This window comes from Vipera ursinii, assembly GCF_947247035.1.
Source record: "Vipera ursinii genome assembly, chromosome: 3".
In the NCBI taxonomy this organism is placed as follows: domain Eukaryota; kingdom Metazoa; phylum Chordata; class Lepidosauria; order Squamata; family Viperidae; genus Vipera; species Vipera ursinii.
Genome location: NC_139516.1, coordinates 165,514,171 through 165,531,905, shown reverse-complemented (window position 1 = coordinate 165,531,905; position 17,735 = coordinate 165,514,171). Strand labels below are relative to the sequence as shown.

The 17,735-nt window shown below is 38.8% G+C and overlaps 1 protein-coding gene across 4 annotated transcripts in view; it reads left to right on the top strand.

Moving 5' to 3' along the window:
- Positions 1 to 17,735, top strand: part of ROCK1 (Rho associated coiled-coil containing protein kinase 1) — an 84,809-nt gene that overhangs the window by 44,645 nt on the left and 22,429 nt on the right. For all 4 annotated transcript variants that reach the window (XM_083360519.1, XM_083360520.1, XM_083360518.1 and 1 more), the window contains 7 exons: positions 530 to 690; positions 2,301 to 2,485; positions 2,769 to 2,838; positions 9,993 to 10,087; positions 10,979 to 11,144; positions 15,074 to 15,167; positions 17,111 to 17,199. In XM_083360519.1, the coding sequence (XP_083216645.1) occupies positions 530 to 690; positions 2,301 to 2,485; positions 2,769 to 2,838; positions 9,993 to 10,087; positions 10,979 to 11,144; positions 15,074 to 15,167; positions 17,111 to 17,199 (860 nt within the window). The remainder of the gene's footprint in view (positions 1 to 529; positions 691 to 2,300; positions 2,486 to 2,768; positions 2,839 to 9,992; positions 10,088 to 10,978; positions 11,145 to 15,073; positions 15,168 to 17,110; positions 17,200 to 17,735) is intronic.

Sequence of the window (17,735 nt, the reverse complement as noted above, 5' to 3'; positions counted from 1 at the left end):
GATTTTTAGATATCAATATAGCTGCTCCAAATGCTTGATATTTTCTCTCATCTTTTAGTAGGATATCTGGAAGATCGTATGAATACATTCTTTTTTGCTTTCTAATGTACTTTAACAGGTAGTTCTCACTTAGCAATCACTTGTTCAGCAACTGTTCAAAGTTATGATGACACTGAAAATGTTACAACAGGTCTTCAAAGTTATGGCTACTTTCCTGTAATCCACATGATCATAATTTGGGCGCTTGGTAATCAGTGCACATTTATGATAGTTGCAATTGAGTGGTCCATGATTGCCATTTATGAACTTCACAGCCAGCTTCCAACAAGCAAAGTGAATTGGGAAGCTGGCAGAAAATCACAATTTGTAGTGAAGTGACATCACACTTAATGACCCACAGTTATTTGCTTAACAACTGAGCCAGAAATGAAGTGATGTTGTGACTTGGGCTTAGCGACACATTGGTACTAAATGCAGTAAGTGAGGGCTACCTATGTTTAATTTTTGTTGTCTTTCTTTTTCCTCATAGAAATTGAAAAAAAAGTTAAGGAAGAACGAGCAGCAAGAGAGAAGGCAGAAAATCGAATAGTTCAGATTGAAAAGCAATGTTCCATGTTAGACTTTGATCTGAAGCAATCACAGCAGAAGATTGAGCACCTTATTGAACAGAAAGAGAGACTGGAAGAGGAGGTAAAACAATAGTTTCTATACTATGTGAACATTCCTTTTAGGTGTATATGAAAAAAATATCTTATTTCTATGAACCAAAAAATGTCTGTGTAGCTGCAAATAATTTCACAATTTATTTGTTTATAAATTGCCTCATACCTAACGCTCTGGACATGAAATTCTAAAATCTTTCCTAAATCATAATTAAGCAGTTTCAAGTAGAATTGGAAGGCAGTGACAGGTATTTTATGAAACTACTTGAAGCTTTGTTTTGGTACATTGGGAAAAAGGTAAAAATATTAAAACTTTATTTTTTTATGATAAATTCTCCATTAACTTTATCATAGCATAAATAACTATCCATCCCACACAAATCTCAAATCATTTCCTTCTATCTCCAATAACCTTCTTTTTCTCAGCATTGGCACAGTGGTTGGAATGCAGTATTGCAGGCTAACCCTGCCCAGTGCCAGTAGTTTGATCCTGACTGGTTCAAGGTTGATTCAGCCTTCCATCCTTTCGAAATCGGTAAAATTACAACCCAGATTGTTGGGGGCAATATGATCACTCTATAGAAGTTGTAGAATATAATTTCAGATCAGATAAACCCCAAACTAATCATTCTTTGGCATCATAAAATGCCTTATATTTTACAGTTTTCCCCCTACCATATAATTTAGACATATCTTTCTGCCATTGTTTAAATCAGTTGTTAAACTTGTGATGTCTGAAATAAAAATAATATTCTAGGCAAAACATGCATCTTAATCATAGAGATTCTCCCCAATTACAATAATAGATCTAAACTACAATAGAACTAAATCACATGATAATTGTATTTTTTCAGTTTAGCATATTATTTTAGAGTTCAATCCATGTCTTGACAAAATTATTTTGAAATGGCATACAATTCATTTTTGTCAAATTAACACTCAGATATTTTATCTTTTTCTCAATCTTGAAATCCATTTTGTTGATCAGTTTGGTTTCATCTAGCATGTTTATATTTTCATTATCATCTTTGTCTTCTGTTTATTAATCTTAAAACCAGCTAACACATAAAATTCTTCTAGTTTTCTTAATAATTCAGTGTCCTTTAAAGAATCTTCCAAAACCAACACCCAATCATCTGCAAAAGCTCTCAACTTGTCTCTTTTAATTTTTAAATTCATTATTCATCTTGCTCTGTATTTTTATTCACAGTTTAAGAACCAAATAAGCAAAGGGGGAGGGCTAATGGGCTTGTCTTGTTTCTTTTTGTATCTCACTATCTCCATTAACAATAACTATTTCTGTGAGGCATAAATCAGTTTTACCAATTTAAATTGTCAAAAGCTTTCTGTAGAACAGCAGGCAAAGCTGGGGGTGGGGGGAATTAAACATATCATCAGTTTAGAATTGTTCTCTTCACACAAGTCCCTGAAGTCCAACCCTTCCTGAATTCCATTGACCCTTATCTGATGCCAATTTGTGTTGAACTTTAGTCGATCAGATTCTTGTGTAAAGACTTGAATAAATATTCTATGCTGCAACCTTACAAATCGACCTCTTAACACCTGACACTTTTTCCTGAAATTGGATAATGCCAAAGTAAGTAGGTAGAAATAAATAAATTGTTTATTATGTTTTAGGTTAAGAATCTGACACTTCAGTTGGAACATGAGATAAATAAAAGAGTGATGACACAGAATGAACTGAAGATGCATGCTATAGAAGCAGATAGTTTAAAGAGTTCAGAGAAGCAGCTAAAACAGGAGATCAATGCATTGTTGGAAGCAAAAAGATTAGCAGAATTTGAATTGGCTCAGCTAGCTAAGTAAGTTGCATTGTTATCAAAAAGAACTGTATTGTGAATGACTGTTTTTAGTAATGTGATTTGTGCTATGTTGTATTGACATCTGACTTCACTATTTATAGTTATTTATGCAAACATCTCACGGAAGGTGTTCATAAAAACTAATGACATAAATATTTTAAACTTCTAGACTTATTAAGATTCCTGTGTTCTACTTAAATAATATTTTTATTGCTTGATCTACTGAACATCTTTTGACTAAGAGTTCAGAATAGAAATTCCTTTAATTTTTTCCCCATCAAAGGCAATACAGAGGAAATGAAGGCCAAATGCGTGAACTACAAGATCAACTAGAAGCTGAACAATATTTTTCTGTAAGTGTTCTTTATATTGCACAAGCATTTAATGATGTTATGTACAAGTTGCATTAATCATTAATAATGACCTTCACTTTTAGATAATATTAGTGCCTTAGAATGGGAAAAGTATTAAGTGGGGGAGGAAGAACAAGAAAGGTACATTCACAGTTGTTTTTTTATTACTGTTTGATTTCCACTTTTTTGTCTGCTGTCAAGCTAAAAAAAAAGATAAGCATGCATTTTTCTTCCAGTCTTTTAGACATTGTGGTCTTGCCCTTTTTGACATTTTGGACATATGTTGGGCTCAATACTACCTGGTTTCTGTACCTAAAATCTTAAGAAACAGATTTGTTTAAAGAATTGCTGTAATCAATCATTTTCTCACTAAATATCTAAGAAATGTATTTTATAAATGTCTTTTTCCACTTTCATTATTATCTTTAAACAACTGTAACTTTCAAGGGAAAGGCTTATTGTGATTGATTTGCTTATGTTTAGGGTCTGGTCAGTATATCCCAAAAATCTCCTTAAAAACTCCTCTGAAAATAGACAGTGCACTAGAAAAAAATAGGGGAAAAAGAATTTTATTGTATCATGTTTTTTTCTCCTTTTTGCTTTTGCAGAATTTTGATTGTAGAGAAAACAAAATTAGAATTCCCTTAAATTATACATTACATTGTATTTCACTGCATAGAAATATAGCACAGATCTAGGAAGAAAGCTGTCTCATAATTCAACCAACTACTGTGACCTGGCCTTATCTATTATCTCATATTAGCCTGATCTTTTTTGAATATATGAATGATATCCCCTCAAGTGCATCTTGATGATCAGAGAGAAAGTGAATTTATAAAACTAACAGAACTGGCAGTTTATTCATAAATGTTAATTTATTCTCTGTTGTCTAAAACCTACCCAAGTATAAAGTAACTATCCAGCTCTTTCTTTATAATGAAAAAAGCCCAATCTTATTAACAAAATATTTATAGTAATCACTGCAATATTTTAATATCAACATTTTTTAAAAAAAATCCCATTTATATCCCGCCCTTCTCCAAAGACTCAGGGCGGCTTACAATAAGAAGCACAAATCAATGTGCTTAGCAATAGCCTTCATTCTATGTATATGCCTGCTTATTAGGGCTTTCGGGGCCCCCCCAGCGGCATTATTACAAAGTCAGCTTATTGCCCCCAACAATTTGGGTCCTCATTTTACCTACCTCTGAAGGATGGAAGGCTGAGTCAACCTTGAGCCTGGTGGGACTTGAACCTGCACTAATTGCAGGCAGCTGGTGTTACTTAAGGAGGCATTAGCCCAGGGGTGTCAAACTCAATTTCATTGAGGGCCGCATCAGCATTGCAGTTGCCCTTGGCGGGCCAGGTGGGTGTGGCCTGCTGGGTGGGCATGGCCAGCTCTACATCATTCGCATCAAAGGTGCCAATGAGGGCCTGGGCAGGAGTGGGACAGATCTGAGGGTCTCTGGCAGAAGGAGATGGGACTGGGGCAAGTGCCAAGGAATGGTCCACTGGAGGAGCCTCATTGTTCCTCTCAGGCCTTGGGGGGTGGGTTGGACGGTGGTGTGGAGGTCAAATGCCCAGCCCAGCCGTCAAGCACCCATGGCACTAAGCCCAGCTCCACTTCCCCAAGGTGGTGCCCAGCTGCACCTACCTCCTCCTCAAGGCTGCTGCTGCTGTGTTTGCTCTTCTTAGCCAGGTTGCTCATGATGGGTACGAGGGCAAAGTCAAAAGGGAGGCCCACTCCCTCTCCATGTGAGGAGACCTGGCTTTGTATCCAAAGCTTCCTTAGAAATAGGATTGGAGACCCCCCAGGATAGGCCAGGAGGAGGGGGCAAGGGGATGGTGAAAGGGCAGCAGGGAAGGACTAAGGCTGGACTTCCCTCAGACCCTCCCTCTCCTTCCTTCCTTCCTTCAAGTGGTGGGAAAATATTTGAGATGAGGCAGGGAGAAAAACAGGCAAGAGACGCAGCTGGGGAAGTGTCATCCTTCGTGAGGAATGAAGAAATGTACCATTGCCTGGAAGTGACCAGCACATGGCCCTCACCTACTTCACATATCCGGCTTGGTGGGCTCTGGGGGAGGGGATGCCATGAGCAGCATGAGAGTCGATGTTACCTGCACAATGCTGCCCAGCCCCCAGCCTGCCCAGTTATGGCAGGCAGTGGGGCACTTTCCTGACAGTGTCGAGAGGCTGAGCCGGATGGCACGAATCTGAAGAGAAGCGCAATGCTGCCCAGGCCCTAGCCTGCCCAAAGTAGGCAGGGTCATATGCTGGCCACTTCCAGGCGATGGTGCATTTCTTCATTCCTCACAAAGGGTGATTACTCCCCAGCTTGCACCCAGGAGGCAGTCCCGATGCGGCAGGGGCTGGTCCCTCACTGTTTCCAGATGGCCTTGTGAAGCTAAGACTGAATGTATTTCAGCATAGATGACCACCACAAAATTGTACATTGGCTCCCAACTGGCCTGGGCCAGGGCCAAGGCAGCAGGGGCCATTCCCTCATTGTTTCCAGGATGGCTTCGTGGGCCACATGAAACCACTTCACGGGCCAGATCCGGCCCCCGGGCCTTGTGTTTGACATGTCTGCATTAGCCCACTGCTCCACCAAGGCTCATTTCTATGTTGTTGTTAGTTGCGAAGTCGTCTCCGACCCATCGCGATCCTATGGACAACGTTCCTCCAGGCCTTCCTGTCCTCTACCATCTTCTGGAGTCCACTTAAGCTGATGCCTACTGCTTCAGTGACTCCATCCAGCCACCTCATTCTCTGTTGTCCCTTTCTTCTATTGCCCTCAATCTTTCCCAGCATTAGGCTCTTCTCCAGTGAGTCCTTCCTTCTCATTAGGTGGCCAAAGTATTTGAGTTTTAGCTTCAGGATCTGACCTTGTAAAGAGCAGTCAGGGTTGATCTCCTCTAGGACTGACCGGTTTGATCGCCTAGCAGTCCAAGGGACTCGCAGCAGTCTTCTCCAGCACCATAGTTCAAAGGCCTCAATTCTTTGGTGCTCAGCCTTTTTTATGGCCCAACTTTCACTGCCATACATTGCAACTGGGAAGACCATAGCCTTGACTATACGCACTTTTGTTGACAGGGTGATGTCTCTGCTTTTTAGTGTGTTGTCTAGATTTGCCATGGCTTTCCTCCCGAGGAGCAAGTGTCTTTTAATTTCTTGGCTACAGTCCCCATCTGCAGTGATCTTGGAGCCCAGGAAAATAAAATCTGTCAGTACCTCCATTTCTTCCCCATCTATTTGCCAGGAATTGAGAGGGCCGGATGCCATGATCTTGGGTTTTTTAATGTTAAATTTCAACCCAGGTTTTGCACTCTCCTTCTTCACCCGCAACAAGAGGCTCTTTAGTTCTTCTTCACTTTCTGCCATTAGAGTGGTATCATCTGCATATTTTAGGTTGTTGATATTTCTTCCGGCAATCGTAATTCCAACGTTTGATTCATCTAGCTCTGCCTTTCTCACGATGTGCTCTGCATATAAGTTAAATAGGCAAGGCGACAGTATACAGCCTTGCCGGACTCCTTTCCCAATTTTGAACCAATCAGTGGTTCCGTGTCCAGTTCTCACTGTTGCTTCTTGGCCCGCATATAGGTTTCTCAAGAGACAAATAAGATGGTCTGGTACACCCATCTCTTTAAGGACTTGCCACAGTTTGTTATGATCCACACAATCAAAGGCTTTAGCATAGTCAATGAAGCAGAAATAGATGTTTTTCTAGAACTCTCTAGCTTTCTCCATGATCCAGCGTATGTTGGCAATTTGATCTCTAGTTCTTCTGCCTCTTTGAAATCCTGCCTGTACTTCTGGTAGTTCTCGATCCACATACTGCTGAAGTCTAGCTTGTAGGATTTTAAGCATAACTTTACTAGCATTAGATATGAGTGCAATGGTGCGATAGTTTGAGCATTCTTTTGCACTGCCTTTCTTTGGAATTGGAATGTAAACTGATCTTTTCCAATCCTGTGGCCACTGTTGAGTTTTCCAAATTTGCTGGCAAATTGAGTGTAGCACTTTTACTGCATCGTCTTTTAAGATTTTGAATAGCTCAGCTGGAATACTGTCACCTCCACTAGCTTTGTTGTTGCTCAGCTTTTCTAAGGCCCACTTCACTTCACATTCTAGCATGTCTGGCTCAAGGTCAGTGACAACCTCATTGTGATTATCAGGGACGTTAAGCTCATTCTTGTATAGTTCTTCTGTGTAATTTTGCCACCTCTTCTTAATCTCTTCTGCCTCTGTTAGGTCCCTGCCATTTTGGTCCTTTATCCTGCCCATTTTTGCATGAAACGTTCCCTTCATCTCTCCAATTTTCTTGAAAAGATTTCTGGTCCTCCCTATTCTATTGTTTTCTTCTATTTCTTTGCACTGTTCATTTAAGAAGGCATTCTTATCTCTTCTAGCTATTCTCTGGAATTCTGCATTTAATTGGGCATATCTTTCTTTTTCTCCCTTGCCTTTCGCTTCCCTCCTTTCCTCAGCTATTTGCAAAGCTTCCTCAGACAGCCATTTTGCTTTCTTGCATTTCTTTTTCTTTGGGATGGTTTTGGTTGCTACCTGTTGTACAATGTTGCGAACCTCTGTCCATAGTTCTTCAGGCACTCTGTCTATCAGATCTAATTCCTTAAATCTATTTGACACCTCTACTGTATATTCAACAGGGATATGATTTAATTTATACCTGACTGGCCTAGCGCTTTTCCCTACTTTCTTCAGTTTAAGCCTAAACTTTGCAATGAGAAGCTCATGGTCTGAGTCACAGTCAGCTCCTGGTCTTGTTTTTACTGACTGTGTAGAGCTTCTCCATCTTTGGCTGCAGAGCATATAGTCAATCTGATTTCTGTGTTGACCGTCTGGTCATGTCCATGTGTAGAGCCTTCTCTTGGGTTGTTGAAAAAGAGTGTTTGCTATGAACATCGTATTCTCTTGACAAAATTCTATCAGCCTGTGCCCTGCTTCATTTTGTTCTCCAAGGCCAAACTTGCCTGTTATTCCGGTTATCTTTTGGCTTCCTACTTTAGCATTCCAATCCCCCATGATGATAAGGACATCAGTTTTTGGTGTTAGTTCTATAAGGTGCTGTAGGACTTCATAGAACCGGTCAATTTCATCCTCTTCAGCACCGGTAGTTGGGGCATAGACTTGGACTACTGTGATATTGAATGGTTTGCTTTGGATTTGAACTGAGATCATTCTGTCATTTTGAGGATTGTATCCCAGTATTGCTTTTCCTACTCTTTTATTGACTATGAAGGCTACTCCATTTCTTCTGAGGGATTCTTGCCCGCAGTAGTATACCTGATGGTCATCTGAATTAAATTCACCCATTTCTGTCCATTTTAGTTCGCTGATACCTAAGATGTCGATGTTCAGTCTTGTCATCTCTTGTTTGACCACGTCCAGCTTTCCTTGATTCATGGATCTTACATTCCAGGTTCCTATGGAGAAAAAATCTTTACAGCATCGGACTTTCCTTTCACCACCAAACACATCCACAGCTGAGCGTCCTTTCGGCTTTGGCCCAGTCGCTTCATTCTTTCTGGTGCTACTAGTACTAGCCCTCTGCCCTTCCCCAGTAGCATATTGGACGCTTTCTGACCTGAGGGGCTCATCTTCCAGCGTCATATCGTTTTGCCTTTTGGTACTGTCCATAGGGTTTTCATGGCAAAGATACTGGAGTGGGTTGCCATTTCCTTCTCCAGTGGATCACGTTTTGTCAGAACTCTCTGCTATGACCTTTCCGTCTTGCGTGGCCCTGCACGGCATAGCTCATAGCTTCATTGAATTATGCAAGCCCCTTCGCCACGACAAGGCAGTAATCCATGAAGGGGCAACACTTCTATATATCATTTAATTTACAATGCTTTTTTAAAAAAAATCCAATTTGAGAAGAGCAGGAGGAAGGCCTAATTGGAAAATACATTCTAGGGATCTTGTTCTTATTTTTTCCTTAACAGCATTCATTAAGACTTCATTAAAAGGTGAAGGAAATATTCAATCTGGCTTTTTCAAATGGAGAGGGTTTCTTTTATATCTCTTAGGTATTGAAAACTGCAACAGAGTTTTTGTTTCATCCCACATCTAATTGTGTCCCAATTTTCAATTCACCAATCAAGCAGGTTTAACTAGCACTCATGAATCTCAGATTGACTTAACCATTATTCTATTCAGCTGGATCATTTTCTTCTCCCCCCCCCACAGCTGGTTCTTGACTTATGACCATAATTGGGAAGGGAATTTCTGTTGTAAGTTGTTGTGGTTGTAAGTTGAGTCAAACCTATAATACATGATGACTTTTACATAATCATTAAATGAATTCAACTTCACTTCACAAATTGGCAAAAAAGGTCATAAATCTTGTTAACATGACAGTAGGATGCTGCAGTTGGATGTAAATGAGCTGGCCTGAGTGCATGATGCAGGGTTAGGGCGACTGTTAGGGCGATAGTTAGGGCAAGCATAGGTTTAAGTTGCTTTTACTTAGACTGTCATAACTTTGAACTGTCCTTAAGCTAATTTTTGTAAGTTGAGGACTACCTGTACTTGTCTGCTGTACAGGTAGTCCTTGACATGCAATCATAATCGATTCCAAAATTTCTGTTGATAAGCAAGACAGTTGTTAAGTGAATTTTGCCCCATGTTATGACCTTTTTGCCACAGTTGTTAAGTGAATCACTGCAGTTGTTAAGGTACTAACACGGTTGTTAAATGAATCTGGCTTCCCCAATGATTTTTCTTGTCAGAAGGTCACAAAAGGTGATGACATGATCCAGGACCATGATAAATACATGCCAGTTGCCAAGTGGCCATATTTTGATCATGTGACCATGGCGATGCTGCAATGGTCATAAGTGTGAAAAAATAGTCGCTTTTTCAATGTCGTCGTAACTTTGAATGATCACTAAACAATTGTGAGTTGAGGACTACCTGTACTAGACAGCATGAGGGAATTGCTTGAGTAAAAATTACGCTGTTATCTTTTTGTTGCTGGTTTCGTTGTACAATTTTTAAATTTCTTTTTTATCAAAAATGTTGCAAGCTCTTTGAGAGAGCTGTTGTAAAAGCTTGATATAAATAATATGCAAATATAGATTGAATAATATGTAGCCCTTATCATCATCCCTATGCCTTTTTTAATTTCCAGACACTTTATAAAACTCAAGTTAAAGAACTCAAAGAAGAAATTGAGGAAAAAAATAAAGAAACACAGAAAAAAATTCAAGAGCTGCTAAATGAAAAGTAAGTCACTTTTATGGACATAGTCTTTCCAAAATTGAGACGCTCTAAGCAGCTTTGATTGAGTGAATATGTATGTATGTATGTATATATGTATGCATGCATGTATGTATGTATGTATGTATTTTTCACATTTCTGAACCGCCCAACTCCCACAAAAACAAAAATCTTTTTTATCACTTGAAAACAAAAGGGATTTAAATATGTTAATTTTGTGGATTGCTGCCTATATTTTGAGAAGAAAAAGAGTCCTTAAAACAAACAACTTGATGTCAGGTTAGAACATTTGCAAAATATTAACTAGAACAAAACATTCTTATTAAATATAAGTAGTTTTTGTAATAAAGTATAATTGGTTGTATTTTAAAATATATCTAAAAAGAAGCTTTGTCGGCTATGGAAATGTATGTACAGTATTCAGTGAGACAAAAATATAAATATGAGCTATTTATTATATGTATATGGCTATAAATATATAATTTATAAATTATGTATAATAATTTATAAGATATAAAGATAAAAGGCATGGTCCCAGCAGTAGAAAATTCTGATAATTTACATATCTTTTTCAATAGCAATAATGATCTCCTCTGGAACCTGATAGGTATTGCAATTTATTCCTGAATTGATTTAGTCTTAAATTGCAACTTAGTAGTTTGTATAATGTACAAGTCACTGGCCCTGAGTTAAACAATGCTGGGCTCACATCTTATCAATATGAGTCAAACAATATCCATTATGACTTTGCATAATTATCATGATGGATTGTTCACCAATTATGTCTAAAACTAACCATCAGGGAGTTTATAGCTAAATAAGAAATTGTATCCTACATTGCATTATTTCTAAAAGAACAATGTAGTATTTTTAAAAAATAATAATTTTGTGTTGCAGAGAAACTATTGTTACACAATTAGATTTGGCTGAAACAAAAGCTGAATCTGAACAATTAGCCCGAGCTCTCCTTGAAGAACAGTATTTTGAACTAACCCAAGAGAGTAAGAAAGCAGCATCACGAAATAGACAAGAAATTATTGATAAGGACAATATTGTCAGTCGGGTAAGGTATATTTATATATTTATATCATGAAGTCAGTTTATTATATTGTGAGAAAGAAATCTATTGTACCTTTAATAATGTGACTACATACATGATGCATGCTTGTTTTTCTTACAAATCTTCAGTAGCAGGATTGATGCTTGCATATAACTGAATAAGGATAAGGTTTCCTTCAATGAAATATGAAACATTTTTTTTGCATTGGAAGAAAATGCAAGAGATTCACAGAATTATAGGGTTAGAAAAGATTTTGGAGATTTTCCAGCCAACTCTCTGCCCAGGCAAGAATCCCCATTCCATCTTATATACATCCATTGTTTGAAAACCTCCAGTGGTAGCAACAGAAAGCAGACTATTCTACTGCTTAATATCATAGTTATCTTAAAGTCCAACATACCTAGTTCCTCTAACTGTTCTTCATAGAACGTTATCTCCAAGGCTTCATCTTTGCGCCTCATTTCTATCCTCAGTATACGTCCACATTTTGGCAACCAAAACTGAACACACTACCCAGGTGCAGTCTGACCAATGAAACATAGAGTGGAACTGTCACTTCCCATGAACTGGACACTATCTCTGTTGATACTGCCTTAGATTCAATTAGATCTTGAGATAGTTGCAGCACGTTGCTTGTTCATGCTTAATCAGTAGTCTATCAGAGCATTTGGATCCTTCACACAAGTACTTGTGCTGAGATAGATGGTATGGCTAATAATGTACCTATGCATCTGGTTTTCCCTGCTTAAAGTGCAGAAGTGTTCATTTCTCACAACTAAACCCTTCTTCCAGTGTAGAAGTCTTATCATTTTCTACTTCAAACCTGTTTTCTCCGCACCAAGCTTTCTGTAATCGTGAGGAGTATCCATTTGGTCCTCTTTTCTATGTCATTTACCCGTATGTCATATAGGAGCTGTGACTAGGGGGGCCTTCGCCCAGGTTCGCTTGGCGCGCCAGTTGCGGCCCTATCTAGACCGGGATGCCTTACGTACAGTCACTCATGCGCTCATGACCTCTCGTTTGGACTACTGCAACGCTCTCTACATGGGACTGCCCTTGAGAACCACCCGGAGGCTTCAACTGGTGCAGAATGCAGCCGCGCGAGTTGTGTTGGGGGTCTCCCGATACTCCCATGTAACACCTCTACTCCCGGAGCTGCCTTGGCTTCCGGTTGCCCTTCGGGTGAGATTCAAGGTGCTGGTGATGACCTATAAAGCCCTAAATGGCGAGGGTCCGGGATATTTGAGGGAACACCTGCTGCCAGCATCAAGCTCCCTTCGTCCAGTGCGCTCCCACAGGGAGGGTCTTCTCAGGGTGCCACCGGTTAAAGATTGCCGGCGGGTAACACCCAGGGGTAGGGCCTTCTCAGTGGGTGCGCCTGCCCTGTGGAACCAGCTGCCTGTGGAGCTTAGGACTGCCCCCAACCTCCGTTCATTCTGCTGGGACCTGAAGACCTGGCTCTTCGAGCTCTCTGGCCCAGGCTGAGAATTTTTTAATTTTAATTTTAATTGGGTTTTTTTTTACTGTTCTCAGGGTTTTATTTAATCTTTTTAAATTTGTTTTAACGTTTGTATTGACTCTCTTTTAAGTGCCCTGTAAACCGCCCTGAGTCCTTCGGGAAAGGGCGGTATATAAATCTAAATAAATAAATAAGTAAGTAAGTAAGTAAGTAAGTAAGTAGTGTCCCAGACAATCTTGCAGACCCTGCTCAAGCAACGTTTATAAGCTATGGCCTGGATAGAATGAGGGAACTGCCAATAATCTTTTCAGCCATCCTCACCACTCTCTGCACTGCCTTCCTGTCTGAAGCAGTGATGCTTTCAAACCAAACTGTGATGCTGTAGTGAGTTCATAGCTAAGTAAGAAATTGTCTGCCAAGCTGAATATTACAATGCATTGTACTATTTCCCAGTGTAGTGTTTAAAAAGTAGTTTTGACTTGTGAGAAATTATGTACACAGTTAATTCTGGTTGAAACAAAACCTGATTTTAAAAGTTAGCTTGTGCTTTCCTTGAAGACTTGAATATTGAATCTGAATACTAGATCACTTCCTCATACTGACATAGAATCATTTAGGTCCACAACTGGGTATGGTTTTTCAACTAGCTGCAAATCCATAGCTAGTGGCGTCATCCATCCCACATTGTTTTGTTTTATTAAGGAGCTGTGGTCAACTTGATCAAATCCTTACTGAAGTCTGAGTGTACTACATCTATAGAATTTCTTTGATCTGTTAATCTACACACATCAAAAAAACAACAACCCATGTTTTCATGTCCTCTTTTTAACAAACCCACAATGACTTTCCTAAGGGCTTGCGAACTGATCTTTTCTAGAATTTCCCCAGATGTGATTTAAGTGTGATTGATCTGGAGCTTGCAGGGTTTGCCTTTTTTCTTTTTTAAGTTTAATATAAATTTATTGGTGCATTCATACATACATAAAGCTTAGAGGCCTCTTGCCTACGAAGAAATCATGGGCAGATTACAAAAAAAAAAAAAAGAAAAACAAATGCCACAAAAGAGATCATGAGTGGTCTGAAGAAAAACACACCAGCCAAAAAAACTCCTATCCAACATGGGCTCAGCTATCATCCAACCCCACAGCCTGGGAGAATGGCCAAGTTTTTAATAGGTTCCTGAACATGATCAGGGTAGGAGTCATCCAGATGTTGTCAGCTCTTTTCTAACCTTACCTTGCACTCCAAAAGTTCTCAAAGATTACAGTCAGTGGTACTGAAATAAAATCTGCCAGTTTTTGAGAGTTTAAACCTGACTGGTCTCAAAGATTCAAATTCATCTAAACAGCTAGTTGTTTTTTCACCCATTCTTTACCTATTTTGACTTAGATTTCTGTTCTGCTTCGTTTCCAGCAACTTGGATCATTATATTTGTCAGGTGCAAATAGGAATTAAACAATTCAATCTCCTCTCTTTCTTTATCACCATATTGCCATTTCTCCAATTGGTAAAACCAAGTATTTCCTTAATGTTTTTCTTCCTGTACAGTTTGACCGTGCTAACACACAATATCTTCTTAAACTTAGTATTTGTATTAATATATTTTTGCTAATACCACATGGGGAAAACACATTTATGCTAGTTCAAATTTAAAAATGAGTTACGGAAAGATGAATTGCTATTAGCCATATAGTTGTTTCCAATTGTTCTTCAATCCCATAATAGAAGTTGTATATTTCTACACCCTCCGGTTAGCACCCTTTTACCCGGGGATGAGGGTGATCAGGTCCCTGAGCTTAGGCTGGTTTATTTTAACACCAGATCTGTCGTTAACAAGGCTCCCCTCATTCATCCCGATACTCCCATGTAACACCTCTACTCCACGAGCTGCCTTGGCTCCCGGTTGCCCTCCGGGTGAGATTCAAGGTGCTGGTGATGACCTATAAAGCCCTAAATGGCTTGGGTCTGGGATATCTGAGGGAACACCTGCTGCCGGCATCAAGTTCCCTTTGTCCAGTGTGCTCCCACAGGGAGGATCTTCTCAGGGTGCCGCCGGTAAGAGATTGCCGGCGGACGACACCCAGGGGTAGGGCCTTCTCAGTGGGTGCGCCTGCCCTTTGGAACCAGCTGCCAGTGGAGCTGAGGACTGCCCCCGACCTCCGTTCATTCCGCCGGGACCTGAATACCTGGCTCTTCGAGCTCTCTGGCCCAGGCTGAGAATTCTAATTTTAGCTTTAATCTTAATTTTAACTGGGGTTTTATTTATGCAGGGACGAATATAATTTTTTTAAATCTGTTTTTAACTTTTGTATCTTTGTTTTTTAATCACCCTGTAAACCGCCCTGAGTCCTTCGGGAAAGGGCGGTATATAAATGTAATAAAATAAATAAATAAATAAATAAATAAAATTTCTATTTATTTTCCTCAACAATCACTCAAATGCAGCTGATGTTATTGTTTTATTTTCCTTTAGCTTGAAGAAACAAATAATACATTAACCAAAGATGTGGCCTTTCTAACAAAGGAGAATTCTGATATAAATGAAAATATTAAAAAACTTCAAGAAGGTATTTCATATTTTCAGTGACATTGTTTGGAATTGTTTTTCAATAATATCTTATATACAGTAAGAGAAATGGTCTTTCAACATTGCAGCAGAATATGGTTTGCTATTCTATAGATATTGCTTTATAGATGTGGGGGATATTTTGGCCAAAAGATTACAATATTATTGAACACAAGAGTACTAATTCAGAGATTTTAAGTGTGATTTTAGTTATACTCAAGAAGACAGGGTTCAGTCTTTATAAAGTAGGAAAAATGTGAGATAACTTTGAAATACAATGAGTGATTATTAGAATATATGAGAAAAGGTATAGGAGATCTGTTTTAATTTTTTTAGGTAAAAATAACATTTTATGGAATCAGCATTTTAAAATTTCTTTTAGAAAGTGCTTAGTGATTCAGACAATATTTCTTAATGGGGTGGACGCTCATGTTATATAATCTGAGGGAAAAGGTGAAAGCAGATGTCTCATTAACTGTTACTGAATAGCTTGCATTAAACATTATAATTATGCAAAATCATCCAGTAGTTATTTGAAATGGGTGCCATCTTCACATCCATACATATGCTCAAATTAATGTAGGAATATTCTTGAAATAGTTTCACTAACCATTTTTAAGGTTTTACACCTTCATGCTTTGAGTAGTGGATTTAAAGGAGTATTACAGATGGCTGAGATAGTCCATTTCAAAATAAACCCTCATAATTTGTAGTTTTGTTTTTCTTGCCTCATTATTTCTACTTTTACTTTGCTTTGTGGTATTAATTTCTGATGGCTTTATTTTCTTTAAAGTTTCTTAGTAAACAGATTACAACAAACAGAAAACAGAACTTAAGAGTAAATAATATACAGGTAGTCCTTGACTTAGGACTGTAATTGGGACTCTAAATCAAGTCATAAATTGTTACAGTTGTAAGTTTAGACACCCCTGTGATCAGACGTTATTTTCTACTCTCTTTTGTGGCATCTGTTAAGTAAACAACATGGTTGTTAAGCTAGCCCATTCATTTGAATGGGAGTTCTTTTGCTAGAAACCAGCAAACACAATTATGAATAGCATTCATATGACTGCAGAATGCTGCAGTGGGCTGTATAGTATCCATTCTGTGGCTATAATAAAGTTGGACAACCAGTTGTAAGTTGAGGACTATAATGACTTAAGTCAGGGGTCCCCAACCCCCAGTCTGTGGACCAATACTGGGCCGTGGCATGCCAGCAACCGGTCCACACAAACAAGCAAAGCCTCATCCACGAGATGCAGGCAGCAAACAAAACCATGCACCCTCTGTTCCGCGGGAAAACTTTTCTCCACGGAATTGGTCCCTGGTGCCCAAAAGGTTGGGGACCTCTGACTTAGGTAGACATCCTATATTTATTTAATAATGGGAACAAATTTTTTCTCGGGTTAAGCGTGTGCTGTAGGAACTGTTTTATTTTTCCATTGTTTGTCACATTGAATTCACATGCAATTTATACATAATTTTCAAAAACCAAAAATGGCAGTAACTTCAGCTTATCAGTTTGGACATTGTGCCAGTTGGCATACAGATGTTAATTAGCAAATAAAGCGATTCTAGTTTTTTGGGTGCATTCCAAGTAATAACTAATAGTCCAGGCATAATTCCAAACTAGAGTTCGTCTGATTTAAATACCATTATTATGTTTCATGTATTGAATAAAACTAAATATATTATGATCACAGTGCTAAGTTGACAAAACACAGTGAGTCAAAATTATATTATGAATTAGGTTAATAAATCAACCAACCCTGTCTCTGTTTAAAAGCTAAGCACTTCCCATCCTGTATAATTCTGGACTCAATACGTAGGGGCAGGTCTCTGTTCTGTTTCTATTCAATTAAGATTTAACAAGAGAGAGAAATGCACGTGATATTGAGACAATAAAATTCCCAAAATTCTTAATTCTTATTTTTTTCCATCAAGAATATACATTGAAAAAAGAAGAGGAATTCAACATAATTAGAACACAGTATGAAAAAAACTTGAACAATGAAAGGACACTTAAAACACAGGTGAGTGTATTTCAGAAGGTTGACGGAGTTGTCCTTCAAAATAGTTTGTTTATTATTAAATGTATGTGCAGCCCATCTCACTATCCAAAGTGATCTGGGTGACTTACAATAAATATAAAAATAAATTATAAATATAAAAACTATTTAAAATTGCAAGAGTTAAATACAGGCCAACAACAACAACAAAACCCCCCTTATGCAGAATGGGAGTGGAGCATTCTTTATCACTACACCAACTACCACCAGCCTAATGCACCTTTATCAGGGCCCTAAGTAACTAGCCAGGTTTTAAGGCCCTTCCAGAAGGCTAAAAGAGTGGAGGCAAATCTCACCTCCAGTGGCAGGGAATGGAACCACAATATTTTATTTATTTATTTATTTATTTTAATCCCATTTATATCCCGCCCTTCTCCGAAGACTCAGGGCGGCTTACAATCTAAGCACAAATCAATGTGTTTAGCAATAGCCTTCATTCTATGTATATGCCTGCTTATCAGGGCTTTCATACATCCCCCAAGCGGCATTATTACAAAGTC